At 39.8% G+C, this 16,820-nt stretch overlaps 1 protein-coding gene across 1 annotated transcript; it reads right to left on the reverse strand.

Annotated features, from left to right (window-relative positions):
* Window positions 1-8,799: 8,799 nt before the first annotated feature.
* hopx (HOP homeobox) lies at window positions 8,800-15,334 on the reverse strand. Its single transcript, XM_046031696.1, has 2 exons — window positions 14,990-15,334; window positions 8,800-9,086 (listed from the first exon to the last, which is right to left on the reverse strand). Exons 1-2 carry the CDS (start codon window positions 15,137-15,139, stop codon window positions 9,009-9,011), a joined length of 228 nt encoding a protein of 75 aa, XP_045887652.1. The 5' UTR covers window positions 15,140-15,334; the 3' UTR covers window positions 8,800-9,008.
* Between the last annotated feature and the right edge of the window lie 1,486 nt (window positions 15,335-16,820).

Below are 16,820 nucleotides of genomic sequence, written 5' to 3' on the forward strand. Positions count from 1 at the left end.
CTCTACCATCTGAATGTCTCAACAGAAATCGAGACTCATCAGACCAGGCAACATTTTTCCAGTCTTCAACTGTCCAATTTTGGTGAGCTCTTGCAAATAGTAGCCTCTTTTTCTTATTTGTAGTGGAGATGAGTGGTACCCGGTGGGGTCTTCTGCTGTTGTAGCCCATCCGCCTCAAGGTTGTGCGTGTTGTGGCTTCACAATGCTTTGCTGCATACCTCGGTTGTAACGAGTGGTTATTTCAGTCAAAGTTGCTCTTCTATCAGCTTGAATCAGTCGGCCCATTCTCCTCTGACCTCTAGCATCAACGAGGCATTTTCGCCCACAGGACTGCCGCATACTGGATGTTTTTCCCTTTTCACACCATTCTTTGTAAACCCTAGAAATGGTTGTGCGTGAAAATCCCAGTAACTGAGCAGATTGTGAAATACTCAGACCGGCCCGTCTGGCACCAACAACCATGCCACGCTCAAAATTGCTTAAATCACCTTTCTTTCCCATTCTGACATTCAGTTTGGAGTTCAGGAGATTGTCTTGACTAGGACCACACCCCTAAATGCATTGAAGCAACTGCCATGTGATTGGTTGATTAGATAATTGCATTAATGAGAAATTGAACAGGTGTTCCTAATAATACTTTAGGTGAGTGTATGTCAGAGGTCGCACGCCTCTGGAGCAACTAGGGGTTAAGTGTCTTGCTCAGGGACACATTGGTGGACGAGTCACAGTGGGGAATTGAACCCAGGTCTCTCACACAAAGGCATGTGTCTTATCCCCAGCGCCATAACCACCACAGATATTTGTGTGTGCATGCATGTGCAGTCTGAGTGTGAGAAAATTCACCAAAGCCTCTCAGGAGCTCACCATTCCCCCTTTAGAGGTCATAGCTTGGTGAGAATACCACAATCTGGCCACAGTTTAGTTTACAAAAGATGTTGGGGCTACAGTTTGGAAATCCACTGTAATCCCTCTTACACAGCTGGTGCTGTAAATGAGCGTTGCATAAAAAAAAGTCACAGTTGATTTTTGAGAGGCGGAGGTGCACTGTTGTTTGACTAGTTGGCAGTGGCAGCCAGCGTAGGCTTAAGATCAGCACAGGTTTGTGGCTCGGTCCGACTCGGCTAGACATCAAAGGAGATTGAACCCATATCCTGCTGGGAGGCTAATCTGGGATTAGCCTGCAGCGATCATGACCTGGGGCCGCAAGGTAGTGCAGAGATGGGAACAAACATTCAAAAAAAAGAAAGCAGGATCTTAGCTAAACAAACATTTCCAGCATATCTGTTTGAGTCTAATTTATGGTAAACGGGTTGAGCCAAAGGTCATTGTAATCTTTGAAAAGAGCCTTTTCTTGTCAACAAACAGCGTTTCTGTGTGTGCTTGTGCCAGTTGAGCACAAGATTTTTAAAAAACGGGGACCACTTACCAAAACATTGCTCTATAGCACCACTGGTGGTCAAAAACTCCATGGACAACATAACATGGACAAAATAAGAAAAACATCTCTATACTAAAATCATAAATAAATCTCCTTCTTCACAACACTACTGATTACAGTCTCAAAATGTACACGAAAATTTAATCATCACCTTTCTGACATTGGGACTTATTGCAGGGCTGTTGTTTTACATTTTGCTGTACAGACTTTGCTGTTATTGTGAAATGCTTAAACAATTTTCCTATTCATTTATAGTCAATAAATAGATCGAGCCTATTAAATAGATCAAAACAAAATGTATCATTATCAACTAAAAATGTCAAATATGGCAGCTCAAATGTGAAGATTTTCTGCTTGTCTCTTATATCTTTTGAAACCTGAATGCAGTGATTCATTAATGATGAAAATCATCCCCAAATATAAATTTTTGCAAGGATGCTGTATGAAACACTTGTTTGGTATCCACATGTTGGTCCACAACCATTTATATGCAAATGCAGATAATCACTGAGACGGCTCAGCTGCATATAGTAAGTAAATTGGTTTATACATCCAATGCTTATTTCATTCTTTGCACTCAGTGGTTTAGTCTCATTGCTGGTGTTGTCAATCATTTGTCACATGTTCTGTACCAACAGCCTCACACAGGATGTGTGCACAGTTGGCCCACACGTTCTGCTAACACAGGAAGTAGTTAAAACAAGATGTTCTCATAACATCATACTGCTCAGTCAGATAATGATCACTTAGCCTTCATTTATTATATTTAGCAAAACGTAGGGGTGTATATTTAAGGTTGTTCTTGTTTTGATACCTTCCTGTGATTTAACTAATATTTAATAGTGAGCTTAGGTTTTGAGAGTAGAATTATCTCTGCCAGTCTCTATTTTTCATTTGCATGGTGTAACTCCGCAAACAACCCTGTCAGGGTGGAGTTACAGGAACTCTCTCCAAACAAATAGTCTTTGGTAAACACTCAGCTGTGAGAAACTGGCAGCGGTAGCACTGATGCTGCTGTGGTTTTGAACTAGAACCAGTTGGACCAATATATCTGCTGGACTTCACTCTGCAAGCTCAGTATTTCCTTAATTAATCACCATGCTGTGTGAGATGAGGTACAACCAGAACAATCCATATGGTTCTACTTTGGTTTGTACGTTGAAGTAAATGATGTGTGTCCATATTTCAGGAGGGAAAGAAAGCGGCTAAAGGGACTGGCTGCATGTCAGTTTATCATTTAAAGGTGAATGAATGAAGTCCAGTGATGGTCAAATTTTAGTTTGAAAGCACTTTAGAGGACCGCCTGCATGTCAGAGTTTGTCTGAGGGTGCTTGACTATGTTGCATAATTCCACATATTTTTACATATTTTTGATGACCGTATAAATTTATGACAAGTTGTGAGCAGATCATAGCTGGCTAGCTCTTAATGAAGAAGCCTAATCAAGAGTCTAAAGGTTGTTAGTAAATGCTGGTGTGCAATGGATCTTTTCTGGTAGTAAGTTCATTTAAAAAGTCATATTTTAAAGATGCACTCTCTGTTTTTTTTTTGGTAATAGCACCCCACATCCTTGAAGTTTCCTTCAAGATGTTTATGTTTTGAAGGTCAACTTAACTTTGATGTTTTGAAAGTCAACATAAGTCAGTGACATTTTTGGGAAACGAGGGTTCAGTTCAGTTTTTTTGGCGGGGTAATTTGTGTTATTAATATCGCATGTAAACACTGCATGCTTGATGGGTTCAAGATACAAATGCATCAAGCTTGACATCCTGTTAAATTCCGTTCAAACCTCTTCAGGTCTGCCTAAGAAATTGTTATTTGGATGCTTTTTTTAATGTGCTCAGGAATCCATGAATACCATATGTGCACAAATAGAGGCTTGTAATCGCATGAAGAACACAAAAAAGGTCTGTAGCTATTCTGGTTGAAACAAGGATGGGTATGCTACCCAAGCTTGTGAACTCTGTAGTAGTGCACATATTTAGCATCTAAATTTTATTAACTTTTTTGTATTCAGTGGCTCCCCTAACTTTTTTTAATTTTTTATTCACATATCATGTGATTCTATGCGCACTAGGGTTGCAACTTATGATTTTTAAATCTGCAAATTATTATCTCGGTTTACTGATCATCTGAAACTGCAAATAATATATAATATAAATGCAACACTTTTGTTTTTGCCCCCATTCATCATGATTTGAACTCAAAGTTCTAGGACTTTCTCTATCAACACAAAAGGCCTATTTCTCTCAAATATTAATCACGAATCTGTCAAAATCTGTGTTAGTGAACACTTCTCCTTTGCTGAGATAATCCATCCAACTCACAGGTGTGGCATATCAAGATGCTGATCAGACAGCATGGGTTTTGCACAGGTGTGTCTTAGGCTGGCCACAATAAAAGGCCACTGGAAAATGTGCAGTTTCACTGTATTGGGGGGGATCCGGGGGGTCCAGAAACCAGTCAGTATCTGGTGTGACCACCATTTGCTTCATGCAGTGCAACACATCTCCTTCGCATAGAATTGATCAGGTTGTTGATTGTGGAGTGTTGGTCCACTCCTCTTCAATGTCTGTGTGAAGTTGCAGTCAGATCGAGACCCCGATGAGGACGACGAGAATGCGGATGAGCTTCCTGACAATTTGTGCAGAAATTCTTTGGTTATGCAAACCGATTGTTGCAGCAGTTGTCCGGGTGACTGGTCTCAGACCATCTTGGAGGTGAAGATGCTGGATGTGGAGGTCCTGGGCTGGTGAGGTTACACGCGGTCTGCGGTTGTGGGGCTGGTTGGATGTACTGCCAAATTCTGTGAAATGCCTTTGGAGACGGCTTATGGTAGAGAAATGAACATTCACTTCATAGGCAACAGCTCTGGTTGACATTTCTGCAGTCGGCATGCCAACTGCACGCTCCCTCAAAACTTGCAACATCTGTGGCGTTGTGCTGTGTGATGGAACTGCACATTTTGGAGTGACCTTTTATTGTGGCCAGCCAAAGGCACACCTGTGCAATCCCCATGCAGTCTGATCAGCATATTGATATGCCACACCTGTGAGGTGGATGGATTATCTCGGCAAAGGAGAAGTGCTCATTAACACAGATCTGTGAACGATATTTGAGAGAAATTGGCCTTCCTTGTACATAAAGAAAGTCTTAAATTTTTGAATTCAACTCATGATGAATGGGGGCAAAAACAAGTGTTGCGTAAATAATTTTGTTCAGTGTAATTCTTGGAGATATGGTACTGGATTATAGTATCTAATAAAATCTCCATCCTGCTTCTTAAAGCTATTTTTATCTTATTTTATTTACTGTATTATATACTTTTTTTAAGTCTTTTTATGTGGCAGGTTGCACTTTCTTAGAATAACAATTGAAATTAATTGAATTTCGGTCTATTAAACGTCAGGAACAATGAAAAATCCCCAACTTAATGTCTCAAAGCCCAAGTTGACCCATTCAAATCACTTGTTAAGTGATGTTTTGATGATTTGTTAAGTTGATCAAGATTGTTTTCAAATTATTTTTTTTTTGATCAACTAATCATCTTAACTGTATGTGCACAATAAGCTTTTGAAATTGTAGGACCAACCTTTAGAGGCATGTGGTTGCAGCTACCATTGAAAATTCGAGTTTAAGTGGTGATAATCAGTTAAATCACTCCACAGTTAAAGGCACAAACACTAAAAGTAAAATAAACTAAAAGAGGAAGAATATAGATGAAATCATGTCCTGGTGGTTAAACAGAGGTAATGAAATGATGAGATCAGTGTCGCATTAAGCAGAACAAAAAGTCACATTGCAGAAAGAGATTCAAACTGAGCCTGGCAGCTCAAAATGACAGATTCCTCACAGCTCTGCAGAGTCCTCTTAGCAACAGACAAAACCAGACTCCATTTAAATTCTGCACATACTCTCATTGGCTCTTACACCGGAGTGACTCGAGGGCATTTTCTCTGTCATACATGATCAGGGTAGGAGACCAAGAACGTTTGTTGCACCACCAGGGCATCGTGACCTCTGAACTTTTACCTTCTCACTTGTAATTGCTCATATTTAGTTTATCAGGTCAAAATTTGACACTTGATACACACAATTTTGCTTTTCAAGTATTTTAGAAAAAGTATTTTAGAAGTCAAATCTCAAAGTCTCACAGCAATCAAAGTGCATGTTGAGGTACAGATAAAAATCTTAAATAAATATTATTTTATACGTACGGAAATGAAATTGAAAAAATGTTCTTAGAACACACAACAAATGTTCTTAAAATAGCGAGATGGGATTTTGAAAACAAAAAATTCAAGGTTATGTCACATTTCACATTTATGCAACGATCCAGTTAATTCATTATTGCCATAAGTCAGTCTGTCTCGTTGATTTTCGACATTGCCAACAGTGGTCTAACACAGCCAGAGATATAAAAGAGACTAAATATATCATGGTATGAATCCTGTCTCATGGTAAATACGGTCATTTATTCCTATCCTCATTTTTGTGACCTACGTTGGAAGACAAAAGTGTTTATAAATATTCTGAACCGCCAGTCAGGGTGAAATATATATAAAATAAACTGCAGCAACAAGAGCACTGCTACTGTATGTTTTAAAAATAGAAAAGTCTTGAAATGCCAGTGTAAACAGTGCAGACCATCACATTTCTTGAGCCAAACATCCCCTTGTCGAGAAGTTGTTAAGTCATGGGTGCCTATAATCCTGTCAGCTGCAGCAGATGTACAATATCACGATAATTTTAATACTATAGGAGGCAATAACAATCTGTCATATCACCCATGAAATAAACAGATTAAATGATTCATGAGCCAGTGGGAGAGAGGCAGGGTATGAGAAGTGTGTTTTCAGTAGGGGCTTCAGCATCTGTGCGTGTGTAGTGTGTTCTTACTATAAAGAAATACGCTGGCTTTTCAGTTGAACAGAGGAAAACACCCCCAGGCTCAGGAAACAGACACCACTGTGTGTGTGTGTGTGTGTGTGTGTGTGTTCTGTATTTCTATACATATGAGGATTCACATGTCCTCATAAGCAAATAGACAAAACCTAAATCTTTTTTTGCAGAGTCTTGATTGTTAAAATGAAAGTCACAGTTTCAGGAAAAAACATCAGTGCTGATGTGTTCATACTTTATGAATGTGAGCGTGGGTCATATGCCAACGTAAACACTGTCACAACATCCTGTAAAAAAGTAGCAATGTGTTTTATGAGCAGTTGAACTACCTGTTGGGTTGGTGTTGGTTTCTGTCGAGCTCGTTCCCACAATCAGAGCGTTTTCACTCCAGGCTCTCTGGCAGGAAACCTCATCCGCTCTCTCTTTCTCCCACCAGTCTCGTAACACACACACACACACACACACACACTGAGAGTTCAGGATTTCTTTTCTGTCCTGTAAACCGAGCAACTGTAGCCCATCTCACTCTCTCGCTCCACATATTTTGAGCCTGGTTGTCTGATTTCAGCACAAATATCTAATAACTACTTTAATCGTCCTGTAAATATCTTTATCCGGTTGATTCTGCCTAATTAATTCATTCAGACGAATTTGGTCAAACTAACTCAGACCTTTGTACCTAGTTTCCCCCAACCTTGCCTCATTTATTTCTTCTGAAAATTACAATTTCCTTAATTTCAAATAATTAATTTGATCTTTTACACTTTGTCCTTAACACATGACTTACATTAGCACCAGATTTTACAGACAACTGTTGCGTTTTCAAACCTCCTGCTAACAAAGACAAGAACCAACCATGTGTTAAGTCGGAGCTGGGAATGACGTCAGGCCCGAGTTGACCGTGTCACAAGTCGGAAAACCTTGCACAACTAGCCAGGTTAGCCATTGTTACCAACGGTAATTGATAAAAACACATTATGCATGCTAAACACAGTAGCAACACGTCCACTGACAGCAGCTGGACAGCACTTTGTGTACGAAAATTGTACTGATCATTGACCTGACTCCTTTCTCTTTCTGTGGCACTCAGACCCAAGCTCATTGGTTCCTACTGAAGACGCAATTCTTTAAAGACATAACTTTATTTTTAGAAAAGGCTCACTAATTCCAGCTAGTCACTGTAGTTTTTAACAAGTATGACTCAAACAGGAGGTAATAGTGCTTTTGTTGGGGACTATTTTCAGCAGTGGATTAATCCACATTTCGTGCTGTAGTGCAGTGATTCCCAATCAAGGGAACTTATGTTGTTGCCACCACCATACAGTACTGTAACCTGTTATGATTATATATGAGTGTGTGAAAACTAGTTAGCAAACGAGCACAGAAGTTTAAACCAGTAGCTAAAAATAATTGATTAATGCTTGAAATAGTTAGCACAAGTGTTGGATAATAATAATTGTAACAATGTCCACTTTTATATGATCATATGATTTTATATGAGTGTTTATATGAGTGTACATGGTAGGTGGGAACTGGTGAAGGGGTATTTGAGTTCAACTGACAGGGGCTGTGGGGGTACCTTGGACCAAAAAGTTTGGGAACCACTGTTTGAGAGAGTATTTGGGGCAGCAACATGGTGTATGTGGGATGGAATGAAAATAAACTGCAGTGGTTCATGGTAATAAAGAAACACTCAGTGTAACAATGAGGCTCATTGATGTTGTTAATAGTTTTTGGACAACAGTGGAGCTCTATGGTGTAGCGGAACAAGATATTTCAGGCTTTGGATACTGTTAGAAGGATACATTCATTTCTTGACAGAAATGACAATATCTTTTTGTAAATGTAAAAGTGTTGTTACACTACCTCGCATTCACCATTCACACACATTCATACACTGAGCCTAAGTGCTCAAACAGAAACTAACATTCATACACTGGCGGAACAGCCGCCAGGGGCAATTCGGTGTTCAGTATCTTGCCCAAGGACACTTCGACATGCAGCCCGGAGGAGCCGGGGGATTGAACCGCCGACCTTCCGATTAACGGGCAAAGCTCTAACTGGCTGGTGAGATCATGTCCTTTTTATAGAGCGTGGTCACAGAGGAAACGGCAACAAAGAAATGACATCACCTGTCAGCCATCAGCTCACATGCCCCCCACCCACCACTCTATATTACTGGAAATGGTCCAGATCTGTCCCTGGAAGTTCCTGGATAGTGGCAGCTGATTTCAGCAGCATCTATTATAAACCCAGCGCTTCCTTGCATCTTTTATAGTCCTGTAAACAGCTCAGCATCCAGCTCCGCTCCCTGCTGACAGACATACATGTAAACAAAGCCTGAAACAAAAGCACACTGTCCCAAACACCCCACCCTTTCGAAATTTCACCCCACCATTGTATAACTCTGCTTCCTCGGTGAATATGAACCCCAGTAGCCTCAATACACACTCAAGCCATTTTAACTTAACAATATGTTTATTTCTGTAAACATGGCGGTTATATTGGCAACAACACACAAACACCTTCACATTCCGTACAGTAAGTTAATATAGCTTCTTGGATACAAAAAGAGAGATGGAGAGGAAAGCGTATGAGGAAGGGAGGGTAGGGTCACTTTGTACAGGAGAAACAAGATCAGCACAGAGCTTCAGGCTTCAGAGATTCTTCAGTCCAACACCGATCCGAGTTCAGCTGGAAGACCCTCCGACTGCCTCCACTGTGCGTTACGTAGCTTGAACCATGCCTGGAGGAAACAAACAACAAAACAAGGACAAATGCATCAATGTGAGGTGTTAAAACTTTTATTAAGAAACAAAAAGGGCAACCTAAAAGTGCTGTGTTATAGTGAGTATTCAAGAAAGACTATTGCAAAAACTATAGTACTGCTGTGTATGTGCCACTTAAAGAACTCAATTGTTTCAGCTGGCGTCTATTACAGTTTGTTTAGAGGTAATTTGAGCATTACTGCCTTAGACGCTAGCCTGGCAATAGACTCTATGTTCTTAATATTACTACAATGTGTATTTTCATCTGATGAGTATAAAGCTGCCATGTTTTCTTTGTGAGAGTGAGATGAGAAGATGTCTCTAGAGACACTAGAGGCTAAGTACCTCTCCTTCTGGTGAACCACCTTGGGACATTGTTTTGAGCTACCTGTAAACGGGTATTTAATTGAAGACACACGAACATTTAGCATTCTAATATTAGCATGTTTGAATTTAATACGCTGACATTTACGATCTGACATTTAGCATTTTAGCATGCCTCCTTTAGCATGTTAACATATTCACAGTAACACGTTTTACCATACTAGCATAATTAATGTGTCTACAGTTAGCAGGTTAACATGCTAATGCTTAGCATGTAACATTATGCTATTTATAGGGTATGACAATAAAATTTGCATCTTTTGTAGGATATCATTCAAAGCATGCATGAGAGTATGTTACAAAAACATTAACAGGATGGCTGCAAGTCATGTTTTGTATTTGCATCTAGAACAGCAACTTTTAGTTCATGGTTAAATGAACAATTTCAGGATGAAGACGAATATCATGAAAGAATCATGGAGAAATCTTCATACCAGCTGTTGGTATGAAGCTGTTGGTTTGTTTATAACTATAAAAGAGTGATTAACTTTTTCATCTTCACAATCACATTACAGTCACATTTCTTGGTGCATGTAAATGTGGTCACTGACTCACACAGCAGTGACCCTGGGGCTCAGCTGTATCAGCAGACAAATGTTTCCAGCCAGTTTTAACAGAATTCAGGCACTGACTGGGCCTATTTCTCGGCACCCAGTTCCCTGCAAAAGCTGTCTGCAGTCTGACCGCTCCACTAATAAACTCTGACCAAATGATGACTGCGCCGAGTGCCTGGACACACACCCGTGACCCGGCGCATTGCTGTTTTGCGGTTTGTGTTGTCAAGGGATTCACAACAGTGTTGACATCATCTCGATATCGCCAAAGGGAAAGGGAGGGATTCAGGACGGCGGCCTTCAAGACACAAGACCCTGACTGGCTGTATGAGACGTGCACCTGGCAGGAGGGACGGTTTCCACATTTTGTACTGAAGGCACATGAGATTGGAGTCGTCTGGGTTTGCAATTAAAAAGGCAGAGACTAAATCAATTCAGTGCACTGGGATTTCACATTTGTGTTGCTCATTCCTACAAGGAAAAAAAGTTTCTATCTTGATAAATATTTAATGTCTTTCAACATTAGATATTTATCAACTAAAGAAGATCCAGTCTATAAAGGTTTAGTCTTTAAAAATGCAATTTGCTCTTCCAGGTTTGAATGAATGGGAGTTTGTACTTTGTTTTGTTCATGATCGTTTGCATTAGTCACTTCAGAACAATAATGGTGAGATTTATAAACCTGCTGACCCATACAAAGATGCCTTTGTCATTTCCCCCCTAGCACTGGCTTACATAACGAGGTTTTTTAACTTTGACTCTACCTTTATGTCATTGACTCTGCAGCACTGAAAATAAATAAACGGTCTTTTGAAAGGAGCTCAAACATGCAGCACCGAGGCCGAAACACGTTATAAATGCTGTTAATGTGAAATAGGGAGTGGAAGCCGGGGTGTGTTTCTTCAGCCACACCTTCTCCAATGAAATCTTTGTTAACAAATCCAAAAGGCTCAACAGGACGGGTGCCAGGAAAGAAAAAGAAAGCCACATCAGCTAGAAATTAAGTGAGGTCTATTGATGAGGGGCCTGGCTCCTCCCACCTTTGTATACGATGAATGGAAACAGTCACGAACACTGGTAGAGGAATTAAGCAGCATAGTGAAGTTTTAGTTTAACAAACATTTTTCACAGCCTCTCTGGAGGCAGAAACCTCAGTGGACAGAGCCAAATACTGAAACACCTCTGCTGTTCTAGTAATGACACGACAGCGGACGCCTCATCAGCAGTAAGACTCGACTAGCTGCAGACCGAGGACCGGATCTTGTCCAGTCTTACGCAGCGTGGTCATGTTCGAGGGGGGTGATGTTATGGACAGGAATTATCATACATACAGGTAACCTTTTCAATGTACATATAAGCATGTGAGTATCATAATAAGACAGTTTTAAAAACATCTGAAACTTTCCTTTAAAGGGTTACTCTATTCACTAGCGACGATACACATAACGGGCGATTTGAACCCGACTCCCGACCAGAGTTGGATCAACTAATCAGCTTGTTTGACCTGCAGGTCTGGATGACGTGTCATTTATATTTGGGAGGTGTGTGTCAGCTCCTTTGCATTCCATAACAATAACCATAACCATAACAGCCTCTGCTGCATAGTTTTTATTTTTAGGCTATATCTATTTTCTTCTGACTACCATAACTACAGTGATTGTGTTTTGGGGTATGAGCAAGGGCCCATTGTGATAGGCAGCCAGCGTAAGATGTGAGGCTACACCTGCACGTACAAATTACTTCATCTACCCGTTCGCACATCAGGATCAGATCTTTTATGCCCGTTGTGACTTCAGTCCTGAGAAATCTAGAGGAACTGGTTTCTGGAGTCATGCATGACTGACGCACACAAGTTATGGATTGGTGAAATGTTAGCGTTACATTTGAGAAGGACACACGTTCCATGCCACCTGAGTTTCTCTACCAATCTTAACCCGTTTGTCAGCCTCACTAGCGCAAACATGATCCGAAATTTGCTTATGAAATTACCCTGATATTACGTCAACTCAAATGAGAATTTGCATGTACTGTAGGACTTTACCTCCCAGTGAGTACAGCTAAACAAATAGCCTAGTCTTGTTGTTTGCCTGCCAAATCCTGAAGATCAATACCAACTGACTGTTTTTATTCCAAAATGAGACATTTACCGTTTACTGTTAAAAACAAACTTGTTATGGGTGACGACTGAAATTCTCAGAGTGATTTTTACAACCATCTATCTATCAGAGGAATGGTATTGGAGGAGCCTGCAGAACTTCAGTGCACTTTCGCCATGTTGGTTGTTATCGGCGCTCCGAAGCTTCACATCTGGCTCCTGATGTGACAGTTGCCCAGCCTTTACAGTAAGCCAAAGACATTCCTCAGATAGAGGGGTGGTGGGAGTGTTTACATGTGGGAGAGGGGGGGTGGTGGAGATTAAATACCTAAGAAATAATGCAACATTTAACATATTTGGCAATCACTTCAATTCATGCCTATAACAATGGGCTTCACAATCACTGTCAGGCACTTTCCTGCTGGAGTGGAAGTTAAGCTGTTTCTGATTTGAATAATGATGTGTTCATTTGGGAAAAATGCAAAAATTGTTCAAGCTTCTCAAGAGGGAAATTGTTGCTGCTTTTCCTTGTCTTAGCATTGATCGAACATCTAGTTGCAGCCCTAATAAGCTCTAACTTGGAATTCTCCATGTCCTAAAAGAAAAAAAACAAATTAGCATTGTTTTCCTACAAACCTGGATGAACATGTGGTTGAAAGCTCTGGAAAAAGAGAGGACCTTGAGTAGTTATTTTGTCAAAGTTCTGTTCCCAAGGTTAAGAATGTACTTTCACATGTATTTAAATCTGTTTGCCAATTTAAAACTATCATCTATCACCATTAACTGTTCATCTAGCAAAAAAGTTGACAATTAATCCATTAGTTTGGTCTGTAAAATGCCACAAAATACTGTCTGACTAACACTCCAATATTCAAAGAAACTCAGGACATATGAGAAATGCAACACATCCTCACATTTGAAAGTGTGGCTTTTGTGCTTGAAAATATATATTTATAAACTAATAATTGATTATCAAAATAGTTTTCTGGTGATTCAGCTGTATATTAAAGTTCCTGCTGCATATTTGGAGCTTAACAAACACTTGCACATCCACATGTTTTGTCAGTTTTTTCCCCCCTCCTAGTATGGTATCCAACATATCCAACCAAATATGAAAACAGCATAAACACATGATCAGCAACAGCGACGACATCACCAGCTACAGAAACTAAAACCAACTAAAATGATTTTCCAGTCCCTCCCTCACTGTTTGACTGACAGATGATCTTTCCTTTAAGTCACCTCTTTAAACTTTAAATCACCCCCGGACAGATGAATTATTGTTTGTGAGGATGAACAACAGTTGTTCCCTGAGCTGAAAAAGCAGCAGGAAACTCGACTCTGACGTGACTTCACCAGGACAAACGACCTGGAGCTGCTCCAGTGATGATCAATGGGGCGCTTGCTGCCTTTGTGGTCAGTGTTTACACTCAGATGAGGATTATTTCATCAGATGGTGACGTTTTAACAGAAATATTGTCCAGGATCACCTGAGCTGTCCACAAACCTGCTCCATTCACTCTCAGCGAAGTGGCTCCAAGTCTGACATCACAGATTTTAAGTTATGTTTTGCTTTTCCTGCAGACAAATATACACATGTAGCTATACATCATGATTATCCCCCCGCAGAATATATTTTTTTCTCAGAAAGCCTTGGACTGAGAAACTGATAGTGACACTGACAACACTCATGACTTGTAAACTACCTGACACTTAGTTGTGATGCCATTAAGTCAGGTTTCCTAAGTATTAACTCAAGGTCTGCGATTCAGTACAGTTTTGTACTTCACTCCAGTATTTTTGCCAACATTACACTTATGCTCCGCTAAATTTCAGAGTGAAACGCTGTACTCCTCTGCTAGTTACTTCACAGAATAAAGTAATAAAATATAAGGCACTGCTTTAGATTAAACTATTCAGTCATATAGTTCGACTTAATGTCACCCAAATCTGCTGCATCTACAGCCTTCTTAAGTAATAGGCTATTTTTACCCTTCCTGGTCAATTTGTCATTTGTTATTTTAAGTGTGTTTCTCAATTAAGGTCAGAGGTGGCAGACAAACAGGAGACTTCATGTATAATATGTAATAAATGAGATTGTACAAATATCATAGACAAAATGTATTACAAAGGTCCTAAAGGACTCAGGAAGAATCTAGAGATTTAAAAAAAATGGTTAAACCACCCTAAAAATAAATGTGATTTGATAGGAAATCACAATTATCTTATTTAATAAAATATAAGGCACTGCTTTAGATTAAACTATTCAGTCATATAGTTCGAGTTAATGTCACCCAAATCTGCAGTGAAAATGGAAATACAGCCTTCTTAAGTAATAGCCTATTTTTACCCTTCCTGGTCAATAAGGAATTTGTCATTTTTTATTTTAAGTGTGTTTCTCAATTAAGGTCAGAGGTGGCAGACAAACAGGAGACTTCATGTATAATATGTAATAAATGAGCTTGTACAAATATCATAGACAAAATGTATTACAAAGGTCCTAAAGGCCTCAGGAAGAATCTAGAGATTTAAAAAAAAAAATGGTTAAACCAACCTAAAAATAAATGTGATTTGATAGGAAATCACAATTTGCTTATTTAACAATCTTACTTTTAAGCATCAGACATGGTATTAGTGTCCATAGGAATATTGCAATCCACAGGAGACATGGCTGTTCAATGATCATTTCTGGAAATGCTGCATAGCCTACTATTTGTTCAGGACAACCATTAAGCAACACCCTAGAATTAAAACATCTAAGCATAATAATCTATAAACCGAAAAAACTTAATTCCACACATCTTCCTGGTCATACATAGCCTACAGTAAATATTAGGTTACTACTCACTTGTGTTTCCTCCTCTGACAGTCCGCACTCCGCAGCGATCAACATGAGCGTAGTCCCATCCGGATGCTTGGTGACTTTTTTAAAACTTTCCTCCAGCAGTTTGACCTGTTCCTCCGACAGATTCAGACGCTCCATCGCTTTAGAAGCCATATTCCTATTTCGTCCTGCTCTCCAGTCTGTCCGGAGTTTGAAACAGTTGGAGCTCCGTAGCCGAGGTGGAGATGTGCGCACAGCTGGACGTGCAAGGCACCGCGGTGCGCAGAGAACACGGAGATGGAGAAGCGTGGAGCGGCGGCGGCTCACTGGCAGCTCGGCGGGAGTGTGTGAGGAGGTGGAGGCAGTGGGTGTGTGTGTGTGTGTGTGTGTGGAGGTTTTACTACTGTCAACAAAGGCACGTCATGAGGCCCACCAGCAGAGCCCTCCCCTAAAAGCAACTCCCCCAAACATTTCAGCGCTTAAAGGAATATTATGGAATAAAGCTACTGATGAACTGTATTATCACAGTATTATTGGATAAGTAAAAAATAAATGGGCAGCAGTATTTCATAACAGGAATAAAAGCAAAACACTAAAATTGAAGTTATAGGTTGAAGTTTTTATTATTTTTTATATTAGTTTATTATTTATCATGATTATGCCTCTGCAAGTGTTTCATTTTTGATTCTGCCACTGGGGGGCGCCAATGCTGGAATTGTTCCAATTCTAGTGGGGTTAGAGTATTTTAGTCTTGGTGGGTAAAATAAAATTAAAATTAGTGTGTAGGCCTAATAGTGCTACTAGGTTACTGAAGTCTAATATATGTGGTTATAAGTGGTTTAACATTTAGGGAAATACGATTATTTGCGTTCTTGTAGAGCTTACAAGCAGGGGGTGATTAGCATAAAGACTGGAAGCAAGGGGGCGACTGTCCAAAGTTAAAAAATAGTAATAATCTGCAAACCAATGCATCTAAAGCTTACAAGTCGTTTGTTTAACCTGTACAAAAAGAGGACTTTAGAAACGACTGTGGAGATATGTTACTTTCCATTTTGACACAATGGTGGAAATTAGTTTTTTAAACAAACATCTTGCCTTGATTACAGGCATATTAAAGCACCATTGATTTTCCCGGCTAAAACAAAAACAGACTTGCAGATTTAATTAGCTGCAGTTAGCTAACTAATTAAGCTAACATAAACTTTATGAGTTGGTTGAACCTGCCGTCTGAGTGTGTTTTTGTGCTAAGCTATGATTGGACATTTGGGTTTAACTAAGTCCCTCTATAACCACAAAATGTACTTTTCTGTTAGTTGGTGCAGGTTAAACAGGTAAGACGCTACATGTTAGTAGATTAAGAGATATATTTCCTGCTGCAGGATCGATTCTCAAATAAAAGGATAAACTAGATTATGAACTAGAGTATTTTACTAAATGAAATAAATTAAAAGTATTGGTATTGGTAGTACCTGCCTGAGTATTACTTGGTATCGGATCATAAAAGAGGTAAGTAGTATCGCACATCAATAGTATTTCCCAAAGAGAACCTGAAGCCAATGCGGAAGTGGCTGAAACCTGCATTCTTTCTAGTAGCCAGCAGGGGGCGACTCCACAGGTTGCAAAAAAAAAAGTCAGATTGTATAGAGGTCTATAACAAAATGATCGTACTTCTCACTTGAATTATTACCTATTGAACACTTTCCTAATGAGTTTTTGGTCTCAATCTTCTTCAATTCAGCATGATGTTCATTTTGTAAATTATGGTCCCATTTAGAGTAAAATAGACGATAAAGCGGGCTAGACAAATCTATCAGACATAGCAATCAATGCATAGCCCTCCCAGCTCCACCCTCTC

The sequence above is a fragment of the Micropterus dolomieu genome, linkage group LG19 (assembly GCF_021292245.1).
Source record: "Micropterus dolomieu isolate WLL.071019.BEF.003 ecotype Adirondacks linkage group LG19, ASM2129224v1, whole genome shotgun sequence".
Taxonomy (NCBI): Eukaryota; Metazoa; Chordata; class Actinopteri; order Centrarchiformes; family Centrarchidae; genus Micropterus; species Micropterus dolomieu.

Coding starts and splice junctions, on each gene's coding strand:
- hopx (XM_046031696.1), bottom strand. CDS start 15,139: ATGGCTTCTAAAGCGATGGAGCGTCTGAATCTGTCGGAGGAACAGGTC. Junction 9,087..14,989: donor TGTCAGAGGAGGAAACACAA/GTGAGTAGTAAC, acceptor TGTTTCCTCCAG/GCATGGTTCAAGCTACGTAA.